General features: G+C 35.6%; 1 protein-coding gene across 1 annotated transcript in view; it reads left to right on the forward strand.

Annotated features, from left to right (window-relative positions):
• The window catches only part of LOC150104858 (uncharacterized), a 265378-nt gene that overhangs the window by 181598 nt on the left and 71217 nt on the right, over positions 1–12563 (forward strand). Inside the window, exon 14 of the mRNA XM_090395375.1 lies at positions 6458–6637. Within this exon, the coding sequence (XP_090251501.1) occupies positions 6458–6637 (180 nt within the window). The remainder of the gene's footprint in view (positions 1–6457; positions 6638–12563) is intronic.

Genomic DNA, 12563 nt, shown 5'->3' on the forward strand with positions numbered 1-12563 from the left:
TTTTCGAGCCGTTTCATTTTTCCCTTCAGTAATGTTAGTATAGTTGAGTTTGCCTGTAAAAGCTGCTCAACTTGAATTTTCTTTTAAAACTGTTACATACTGTTTTTTTCAATGTAATATTCATTTTTATTCTACTTATAACCAAGTGATGGCCATTTCCAGGATACAAGAGTGTACAGATTCTCTGTATACTCTTGTATCCTGAACCAGCATGATGATATCACCATCAACAATGACATAGTCAGTGAGGCTTTTCTTATTTCTTGTGTCTTCTCTCCACATGAACTTATGCACATTTATGTTGTGATGTGGTGTTAGTAATGACTGTTCTGGATCCCAAGCTTTTCAGCTCTGGATATAGACTATTCATTACAGTAGAGTATTATCATCATTATTTACCTTGCCCTTTTCTCCAAATTTTCCTCAAACGTTTCTGTATGATATGTCTGGTACGATTAGTTTCTTAGCTCTTTAGGACTACTTTTTCCATTTTCTTTATATTAGCTACCTGCCTGCTTTAGTGACTCAAAAAAATTCCTCCAGTTTTTCCTCAGGAGATTCTTCTGTGGGACTGTAGACACATAAGTTTCATTTTCTATTTCCTAATTATGAAGTTGTCCACATATTTCTACTTGAAATTGCCTTCCAATCAAGAAGTTTATTGTCACATTTGGTATCAAATTCTATCACTACTCTTTCTTTTCCTTGATCATTATTGCCCGAATATAATATCCTATGCCTCTTTTTATCTTCATTTCAGTGATGCCATTTATGTCCATGTAGTACTTTTCCAGTTCTTCTGCCAGCTCTATTTCCTTTCCATTAATACTTCTTATACTGATGGTTCCTATCTTCAGTTTTTTCTCACAAAAACACTGGTCGAGCCTTAGTTGACTGGGTCGTGCCCCAAACAGCATGAAATCTTATAATGTTGTACCATCATATGTATTTCTCGCTTAAACCAACAGAGAGTACAGTTTGGTTGGCTTAGTCCCGAATTGCTAGCTTCTCCTCATTTGTTCAGTTCCTTGTGGGTATTTACTAATAGGACACACCACATGAAAGTTGATGTGGACATTATGAGGTCTACTCCCAGTTGTGGCTTTGATCCTTCATCAACCTTTACACAAAAGATATAAATATATTATCATTTTCCATATTCATTCAAAAGAAAACTTCTGTTGCTTATTTGGTATTGAAAGGGCAAGTTATTTGGGAAAAACCTGAATTTGAATCCTCTGTAGAACATGAATATCCTTTATCAAGGTCTTTATTTTTGTCTGTTTTGCGACTTTTTCATCCTTCAAAACAATCACACCAGCCAGAAGAACATGCAGTTTTTTAAAGACATGGCAACCAATGCAGTTAGGATTAACTGGCCTAACATAAGCAGTAATCAGGCTTCTAAGATGCCAAGTTACTTGTTCGTGACTGACAGGCAGTTGAACCTAACATGAAAGGAAGATGAGAGAAATCCATTTTAAATTGTTGAAAAATAGTCTTGTCCATAGTAAAATATCCAGACCATTAGCAGGGGTTTGTAATAAAAACATACCTGATCTGCTTCTGTTCTATCAGAAAAAGGAGTAGAAATTCTTGCTAAGTGAAACTTTGCACACTTTGAAGGATCATTCATTAGTCATGCAAATAGTGTCCAAAAGTTTGTGAGCTGATAGAAAATGAGCAAATTAACATTTTACCATTAACATTATGGCTAGAAGTAGAGCATATGTATGAGGTTTCTACAAATGATCTCCTCTACAAAAGATTTCATCACAGAAGGTAATGATTTACAAATATATAATTTAAAATGGTCCCTGAAACGATATTAGTCAACCATGTCCATATTGCTTCTTAGAGCTTCTGTGTTTAATGTTCACAGACATCAAAATGCGATTTTTGTAGTCTTGGTTACCTCACAAAAGCTTGTTATTTGGGGAGGAGATACAAATTTTTTGAATTGGTAAAAATTACATTACATTTATATAATTTAATATGAGAAAATGTAATAGTTTTTGCTAAATATTCATAATCATTTTCTGTTCTATATATAAATACATTCAGGTATACTTATACATTCTTATACGTATACACTCTATACTTATACATTCAAGTATATTTTAATAGCATAATACATTTTAGAACCACTTTCCTAACAACTTTTTTCCAGATTTAAGTTATTTGTAAGATTTCTGATTTCATCAACTATTATATTCCATCTCCTAAAGCACTCTTCACTGAAGTGATCCATTTAAATTTTGTTCATTCTCTGAGATGTTTCCTGCTATTTTTTCTTTGAAGACTTATTTTGCTGTTTTTTCATCATCTATTTAAGTAACCTACTGCCTTAGATGAGTTCTGCTTATACCTTCTTGAATATTAATACCATCAGTTTTCTTTTCTAATATCTTTATTTTTAGATGCATTTGCAAAATGTTTAAGCACATGCATTTTATCATCTACAAGTATATTATTTTGGAATGCTCAGTAGATGGATTTTACTCATATTTATTGTTTGGAATCTTTGCAAGGGTATACAGAGGGGGAAAATTGTGTGTGTGTGTGTGTGTGTGTGTGTGTGTGTGTGTGTGTGTGTGTGTGTGTGTGTGTGTGTGTTTATAAGATGCATACTAGATGTCAATGTGGTTCAGATTTGTTTCATTTAAGGCATTTAGCACTTTTAATGTCCAACTGTTTCAGCTTTGATTTTAATTGGACCATTTCTGATGGCAAAATTGGCAGAGGAAACTGTCTAGATTACATAAGCCAAAACAGGTTGATATTTAATAAAACATATTTATCATTTCTTTGAATAATGTCAATTTTTCACAGACATAATAGTTCTCTTAAAAACAATGGGGATGCCACCTATTGAAAATTCTATGAACCTGTATTGCTTGTAAGCAATTAAGAGCCTGATAATTTTAATATGCATGTCATATATTGGCAAATGAGCATTAGGATTTACATAATGCGTACAGTGGTAGTTTTCATTGTGAATTAATCCTAGGTTGAAGTCCTTCTGGTAAGATTGGTTTTATTATTTATTTTTTAAATTGTATTGTTATTGACACAACAATTTGAAATTATAATGATAATGCCTTTTTCCCCCCACTGTAATGTTATTGTTTATATTAGCAGAATGATTTGAAATGATAATTTTTTTTTTAATAATTGGACTATTTTTATGAATTAGAAAAAAGGAAAATTACATCTGAGTACAAGAACGAAAATGGCTGTAGGTTTAATTCTTGCAATAATGATATACTATAAGAATACCTATGTGAATCTATATGTGTGAAGTATAAAATACACCTTTTTCTGTGATTGTGTTCTTGTTAACAGTGACAGAACCAATATTCCCTCTAAGCTGTGCGCATGTGCACGTGCACACGTTTCACAACTAGCGCACAAAGCAAAAAATATGCGCACACTAGATTTTCAAGATGAAATTAAAATTTATTAATTAAAGAAGTTCCACCTAAACATTAACCTATGAATTCTTTAAAAAATATGGTAACTTGGCAGCACTCAAGCCTATAACCTCACATTTTTTATTACATTCTCGAAGTTGCACAAAACTTCGAGAATTATTAACAGTAACCCTATTTGAGGCTAGCGATTTGATGCCAAAGTGAAAGGGGTGTGGCTTAAATGTGTAATTTTTAAGTAGCATATAGAATGGCGCACGGTTTGTTTACATCTCAGGCCTGACTCATGGAAAATTCCCAAATGTGATTGGCTGATCAAATTAGTTCAAGATCATGACGAATTAAAACAATGGTTTCATAATTTTAATAAAAATAATTAAATACTTTTAAAAACTTAAATTAGAGTACAATTAAAAATATTATAGTGTTTCAAAATTCTCTAATTTTTAAAAGGAATTTTAAAATAGTAGACTAAATAATAACATTCATGTACACGCATTGACATACAACCAAGTTAATTAAATCTAGCCTCTAGGCATATCTTTTAGCTCTTGTGTTGCCCTCGGCAATGTTTAGTATTGGTTCAGCTTTTGCCTTGCCAAGTTATTCAGTGAATAGTGTAGATTTGTAAATTTGTAAAAACAATAAAAACATTCTTCAAATAACAAAATTGCAAAAAACTGATGCACCATGTCAAATTCAAAGGAAGCAAAAGGTGTGAAGCGAAAACGAATTGCTAGCTGCTTTAAAAGTGAATGGCTTGATGAAATAGTGAAAACTGCTATGCCAAAAGCTCATGAGTTGATAAACATTCAACTGCATGAAATATTTATGTATGCTGCTACAATTGGTGTTGTTTCTATTTATTGTCTCGATGCAAAGGTTGCTAAATGGGAAGAAGTTTGATGTCACTTGGAAGTTGGACTTTTTGAAATGCCATTTGACAAGTAAAATACATCTGGATGGTGTGCACAAACTTGGGCAATGAAATTATTCATTGCCAGCTACAGGAGTACTGCATATGCTACGTGAAAATTCAGATGACCGAGAGAGAAAATGATCAAAAGGCAATCAGTCACTAGTGTTATCTTTTTTTTTACTTTATTTCTTACTTCTAATCAGATCAATATTTATGTTAGCTCTGTGATTGATGTCACACAACTTACTTGGTGATGGTAATAATATACACACTTAGAATCCTATCTAGTACAGTCGGTATCGTGTTGGCCTCGCATGTGCAAAGTCCCTGGGATCGAGTCCTGCCCAAGGCTTGTAAATCATGATTTCCGACTGTTTACTGGGGAGGCTACTGCCATGTGTGGGAACACGGTGGGAAGTTGGGATGACCTGGCTGACGTCCTATTGACACCAGAAGGTAAAGAGTGAACTAAAATCTTTTAACTTTTTTTTGCTTAAATGATCAGTATGGTGACTCGTATGGGTGCGCACATACTTTTCAAAAGAAGGCAAATTTTGCACACACAAATTTCTGTGCACACTCACAGCAAAAAATTAGAGGGAACATTGGACAGAACTATAATATGGTTCTGTTCACTGTTAAGAAGTAGTCTTGATTTCCAAAGCATTTGTTTGATTCTGGCATTGTACCTATGGGGCTTTGGTCAGGACTTTATGGCAGTTTATTATAGTGAGTAAGCTTGTTATAATAGTATTTGCTGTGGTGAAAGTTCTACCATCTTATGGTCTGCCTTCCACCTAAGTGACTGTTTTTTGTCATTCACCATGTGCCCATAGTGGTTATTTTTTCTCTGTGCAGATTTCCCCCATCATTGCCAGAGTACCACAAATCCTACGTTCATCCATGCCCTTCCTCTTATACATCAATGACTTTCTCTTGCTAATCTCAAATTCCTCTAATTTTACCAATGACAGCATGCATCTTCTTCAACTGATACCCTTCATACATCAGATTAATTAAATAGGATTGGATTGGGCTTCTTGGGCTCACATCTCTGGTCTTTCTTTTTGTTCTCATACTGGAGTGGTGCATTAAAAAAATACTTGATGATATTCATAGAGTGCAGTCTGCTTAGTAGATGACTCCTCTCATAATGTTTTGTTTCTGTCTTTTGCCTTCTCTGTGGTTATTTTCATGCTGAACTAGCCTCTCTCATTTCTCCACTGTCCTAAAGGCATGTTAAAACGCATACAACTGTTTAGTCACAGTCCAGTTTCAAACCTACTAAAAGAAACTTGTCATCTACCTCTGTCCTCTGGAACAGCCTTCCCCCTACAGTTTTCTCTGAGTTCTATACTTCTAATTCATGAAACAGCCCAATATAGACTCCTTTCTTCTTAACCGTTTAGTCACATACAACACTAATGTGCTATATATTTTACACCCTCTTCTTTCACTTTTCATTATGTTTTAAACAAAGTCATGGATTTTGCAAAGATAATTTCTTTTTTATGAACATCATTTCTAGTTCTGAAAAGTTTTTTCTTATGTCCTTTATATTTTGTGCAGTCTGGAAATAATCACTTATTCCATTTACGAATTGTAACTGGCTTTATATGTAAACTATTGGAAACTAAGATACTAAGATAAAACTAAGATAAACAGTGGTTTCCATTCCAGTAGAAAATTATTTTGGGCATGTTCTGTTTATTTTCACTAATTTCAACTGCTAATTTTGAAAAAAAATATTGGCTTTTTCCTTTGTTTTGGACTAAGTCATGATGATATCCACTAAAGAATGATAGTGTTTTCTTCGTATGTATGCTATTTATGCTCCATATTTCTTTCAAAATTTAGTTTCATGGTGCACATAAAATCACACGTATAGTGGATATGTTCATTGCATGTTATACAAATATAAAATGACCATTTATTTCTCTAACAGACAAGAGTCAGAACTGTGGGAGATGGGGATGGGAATGCATCTTATATTTCAGATATTTTGCATGATTTTATGTTAAAATGTGGAGATAAAAGGTCTGCCTAAAGTATATAAAAATATGAAGTGAAAGCTACTTTATTGTTTTTTTTTTGTTTCTATTTTAAGTGATGGACATAGAGGAGCATCTCCACAGCATCACCCAGATGGAGAACAAGATATTTATAGGCTAAATCAAAATATTCCTCATATACAAGAAGAATTTCCATCTTATTATCGTGAAGGACCAACTATACCACGGCCAGCTCTTAGGCCACCGAGACCACCGATGTTTGAAGTACACCCTAGGTGAATTGTTTTTCTTTATTCTTTATTTATTTCCATGAAATGATTGTCATGTTTCTCTTTTATATAAATTACAATTTTTGAGAATGATATATAGCATGAATATACATATATATACACACACTAGGAGCTATGCGCCCCCCGCGCCTACGGTGCAGTTTCAAGTATGGTTATGTGGACAAACTTCAAAATGTGGAAATGGACAAATGAAACTTATCTGTCCCTATGGTCCCATAGAAGGTTCTCCTAAGGAAGAAATAGTTTTTTTTTTTTTTTTTTTTTTGGTCATTAGAGCAGGCTGCTGACACAAAGAGGATGAAAAAAGTGGTCCTTGTTGAAGATCTAAACAGCAGAGTAGGATTCTCACCAGCTATATAGGAACATTTTTGGAAAATTTGGAGAAAAGGGCAAGGCTATGGTAAGCAGCTACTGGATTTTTATCAGGACATGGACTAGTCATTACTAACACCATATTCCAACATAAAGGTGAACAATGTTCACCTAGAGAGAAAACATAAGAAATAAGAAAAGCCTCATTCTACAAGAGTAAGTATTTGAAATTGGAAGTGACCATCACTTAGTTCTAAATAGGATAAAAATGAATATAACATTGAAAAGAACAATATGTAACAAAGTTTTAAAAAATAATTAAAGTTGAGCAACTTTTACAGGTAAACTGTAGACTCAACTATACAAATATTATTGGAGGAAAAAAATGAAACAATTTGAAAACAAGAGCCAAAGCTTAGAGTTCAGTAGTGAGCTCTGAAGAAAACATTGAGTGATTCAGCTAGGGAGGTATGCCGTGAAGTTGTCTGCAAGGATAGAAATATAAGAACACCTGGAGGATGCAAGAAATTAAAGAAGCAATCCTGGAAAAGAAAGCATGCTGAAAATTCCTGGAAAATGAGTCGGTAGATGCCATAAAAGAATACAGAGAAAAATGTAAGAGAGCTAAAATATGTATAAAAGTAACTAAACAAAAGTTATGGGAAGAAAATAAATATCAGGAAGGCGGAAAAAAGTTCTAGAGGCTATTTCTATTCCATTTCTAAGTTCTAGAAAAAACTTAGAAATGGAAGAAAGAGTACTGTAAAAGGAAAAGATGTTAAAGGTGACATGAAAACTGAAGATAAGGATATCCTAAATGTCTGAAGTAATTAGATTGAAAGACTGCTAAACAAAACAAGCAGTGAAAGAACTGTTGTAGAAAATTTGCAAAAGAAATGCAAACAGGAGTACATATCAATATTTGAGGAAAAGGCATCAAAAGCTTCAATTATGGAAATGTAAGCATTTCAACCAGAAATGTTTATATATGGAGATATAAATTTTACAGTGGCTACACTGCACAATTCAGAAGATTTGGACAGAAGCTCAAATTCCAGATGATTAGAGTACAGTTCTTAGTTTCCATCTAAAAAAAGAATAAAGTTGAATGTGACAATTGCAGAGCAGTTTGAAGTGTTCCAGTAAAATGTATGCAAGCATTTTCTTGAAAAGAGGCCAAGAAAAATTATGAAAGAGAAATTAGAAAATAACAAGCTGGATTCTGGCCAAAAAGAGGTAATCAAGGTGAGATTTTCTCTTTACAACTAATAGTTGAGAAATCAGGGGAATATGACAAGGATCTGTACTTAAATTTTTGTAGATCTGGAAAAGGCATATGATAAGTTACCCAGAGAAAAGTTTTTCAAACTATAATTATATGGGGTAAATGAAACATTATACAAAGCAATACTCTCTCTCTCTTTCTCTATGTTCACTGGGCATCTACAGATGCCGTATGGTCACTCCGATGCTCAGTGATGTGCCACACCAGGCCTCGCCACGTTGTTTGCTTTTCTGGCGACCTCAACTCTCTGAAGATCAGTCACTCCACACACACCATCCATCCATCTTATTGATGGCCTATCCCTGTCTCTTTTTCCAGGAACTTTACTTCTATTACTGTTCTGAGAAGTCCCCCTTTCATCCTTTCTATGTGTCCAAAATATTTTAATTTTCTTCTGTCAATATAGGAACTCCATAGTGCAATTGGAAGAACGATGGTACATTGCGCCCTTCGATTGGAATAGGCCTAAGTTCGATTCTCGTCTTGACGGGAGGAATCTTTATGTGGACTTTTTCAATCGAAGGTGAGTTAGCCGATCTCATACAGAGGTGGCAGTTGTTTCCCTCCTGGAAACTCGGGTTTTTCATCCCGCATACAGAGAAATCGGCCCTTCAGAACACACGCAATTTACAGACAAAAAGTACTAGTTGTGGTAATGGTGAGCAGTTGATGGAGATGATTGGTAGAGGTTCGGTGTAGTGGTGGAAACAGTTGTATAGTAGGTGTCCTCCTGCGATGAGTCTTCGGACTCCTTGGAGGTGTCACGAATAATAATAATAATATCCTTAAGAAGCCTTAAAGTTCTACTGATCTTTTCTAACACCCATTCATTTGTATGCCTTTCAGTATATCCTCAGCAACCTTCTGTAACACCACATCTCAAAAGCAGATATCCGTTTCTTATCTGACTTCTTTAGTTTCCAAGTCTCACATTCATAAGTCGCCGTTGGAAAAACAACTGCATCCAAAATCCTCAACTTTATTCCCATGGAGATAGATCTATCCTTCCAGATTTTAGACAGGTCTCTGACTGTTGTTTTAGCCATTCCTAACCTTTTTCTGATGTCTTCTGAACAGCAATTCTTCACATTAATAATGGATCCAGGTACTCAAACTTGCTGACGTCCTCAATTCTTTCTCCATTAAGGTACACTTGTTTTTCAAGAGCTTGCATTTGTATCTGTTTGTATCTGCTTGTATTTCCTTTGAGAACTATAATCTTTGTCTTGCTAGGATTGAGTTGAAGTCCTCTGTTATTACTGATCTTGTTAACTTTGTCAAGAATTAGTCCTAGTTCTTCCATGTCATTACAAAGAGTACTGTGTCAGAGGCATACCTCAGATTACTGATCAATCTACCTCCTATCCTAATTCCTGTCCTGAGCTCATCCAATGCTTCACGCATGATGTCCCCTGCATATATATACTAAACAAGTGAGGAGAAAGTAAACATCTTTGCCTAACTCCTTTTCCGACTTGAAGCCAGTCAGTTAATCCAACACCTGTTCTTACCGTGGCTTCTTGCTCCTTATACAAGTTGGCTATCAACCTGATAGTGTGTTGAGGAAAACCCATTCTTTTCATTACTTCCCATGGCTTCACATGCTCAACAGTCAAAAGCATTAGAGTAGTCTAAGAAACACATTACCAGAGGGAGTCTGAATTCTTTATATTTTTCTATGATCTGTCTAAGGCAAAGGATCTGATCTCTGGTGCCTTTACCTTTCCTAAAACCTGCTTGTTCCTCGAGCATCTCTGCCTTAACTTTGGCCTCAATCCTATTTAGCATGATCTTCAATAAAATTTTGCTAGCATGAGATATCAAACTAATAGTTCTATAATTCTTGCATGCCTTCATATCACCTTTCTCATGTAGTGGTATGAAAACTGACTTCTTCCAGTCTCTAGGCCATGATCCTGTCTCCCATATTCTTGTAATCAATCTATGAAACACACTTGTCCCCTATGGCCTTAATTAACTCTGCTGGGATTTCATCTGCACCTGGGGCCTTATTGCTGTTAAGCTGCTTAACTGCTCTTTCAACTTCATGCCTAAATGGAGGAGGTTCCAAATCAAAATTTTCTTGATGAGAGGGCTCCACATTTTCTTTATCCACTCTGCTGTACAGTTCCTCACAGTATTCTTTCCATCTGTTTTTGATTTACAACTCTTCTGTTAGTAATGATCTAGTCCTGTCTTTGATGACATTCAATTTAGGCTTAAACTTGTGCTTTAAGTCACAAACTAAATAAAACATCCTTTTATAACTGTGACTTCTCATCTGGAACTCAATTTCTTCACATTTGTTAGTATAGAACTTTTCCTTGTCCTGCTTGATGGCTCTTCTGACTTCTCTATGTAATCTCTTGTATTCTTCAGTGCCTGTGTCTCTTTGTTTTTCCAACTGCCTTCTTTTGATTAGTTCCCATGTTGAATCTGATATCCATGGGTCTCGTGGTCTTCTTAATGGGCCGAGATACTTCTTCACTGTATCCTGTATTATTACCTTGACTCCTTCCCAAAGCATTTCTGGTGAGTTCTCCTCATTGGTCTCCAAAAAATCATCCAACCGAGTTGATGTTTCTTCTGTGAATCCACTAGGAATTACTCTAACATCAAAACATAATCATATCTATGGGATGTGCCTGACCTGGAAGTTTTCGGAGTCTTAGTCTTACTTTGGCTCTTACTAGTTGATGGTCTGTGCCACAATCTGCTCCAGGACAAGTATGCACATCAGATATGCTTGTCTTCCACCACTGGAGAGCCAGGATGTAATCAATCTGGTGCCTTGAACTATCAATGTTAGATGTCCAAGTATAGATCCGCTGTGGATGTTTCTGGAAGCAGGTATTGGTAATAACTAATCTGTTAGTACGGGCAAATTCCAACAGTTTTTCACCACGGGTGTTACGTTCACCCAGACCAAACATGCCACACTCTGGCCTGACTCTCATACTCTTTCCCACTTTTGCATTTAAGTCCCCTAAGCTGTACGGTATGTCTCTCCTTGGTAGGCAGTCCAAAACAGTTTGTAAGTTTTCATAGAATTCCTCTCTCTCTCTCTTCTTCAGGCCTATCCGTGTGGGGTGCATAAACTACCACAATCGATACATTGGTAGGCTGAGCCTTAAGTCTAATAGAGAGTATCCTATCATTAATGGGATTATAACCAAGAAGGCTTCTTGCCTGAGCAGTCTTCAGTATCACAGCTACCCCATGATGTTTTGAGACACCACCTGACTAAATAACTAGCTTACCATCCTGTCTTTTGAAGTGACCAGTTCTCCATTTCATCTGGTCTCTGTAATTCCCAGGATGTCAATTTTATACCTATCCATCTCTTTACAAACAATCTCAAGAGTACCCATTTGTAGACCCTGGACATTCCATGTGCCTATGTAAAATTTCCTTCTAAGATTAATCTTATACCTTCTGTGTTACTCATTCACAGTATCACTGACTTTTGATGGAGACTGTAATATGCTTCTCGAACAGGACCCTCTGCCTAAGTCCTGAACTTGGCTCTGATTATTCTGTGCGACAGTCAATGCAGCATGTGATGTGTTATAAGGGACAACTATATTAGCATTTTGGAGTGAAGTCACTGCAAAAAGAAAGTGGTAGGGTTGCAGAGGCCCTTTCCACATAAGATGAAATAGCAAAATAGGAAAGATTCACCCCTAGCGCTCGAATACTCTAATAGAATGGGGGGGGGGGAGAAGCAAGAAGGAAAGAAAAAAAGGGGAGGGGACCAGTCTACAGATAATATAACAGATGTATATTACATGAAGTAAGGTATGGTCCAGCATCAGGTACCTCGGGTTTGCCAGGCCCGTACTTACTAAGTGAGCCCTTGAGGCAAATACTTGACACAGGAATAAATGGATTTTTATTCAATACATCTGTTGTTTTCAAAGATGTAATAAAAATGTTCCTGTATAGTGAAAAGCATTCCCCTTTTCCCATCGACACCATACTGCAAAGATGCAAGTAGAACAAAGTAGAAGTTTTTATTACATCACTAAATGCATTATGGAGTCAGAGACTATGTACTGTGTTTGGTAAAAATTTGTGTAATTAGAGATAACTGGAATTAAAATAACCCTGTGTAATGAAAAAATCTCCTTTCACACAGCTAACTGTAGACACCAGCAAAACTAAATAAAAGCTTGATTGTGGTACTAAATACAGTATCTGACTAAATATAATGGCCTTACAACTTATTTCAAAATTCTAGTTGCAGAAAATATGTAGTTAATTCATTAATCTGGGTGCAAAAAAAAAAATGATTTGTGTAAAGCAAATTTTCAA

The sequence above is a fragment of the Typopeltis vanoorti genome, chromosome 7 (genome assembly GCF_054136105.1).
Source record: "Typopeltis vanoorti isolate ZY-2024b chromosome 7, IOZ_Tvanoo_1.0, whole genome shotgun sequence".
Taxonomy (NCBI): Eukaryota; Metazoa; Arthropoda; class Arachnida; order Uropygi; family Thelyphonidae; genus Typopeltis; species Typopeltis vanoorti.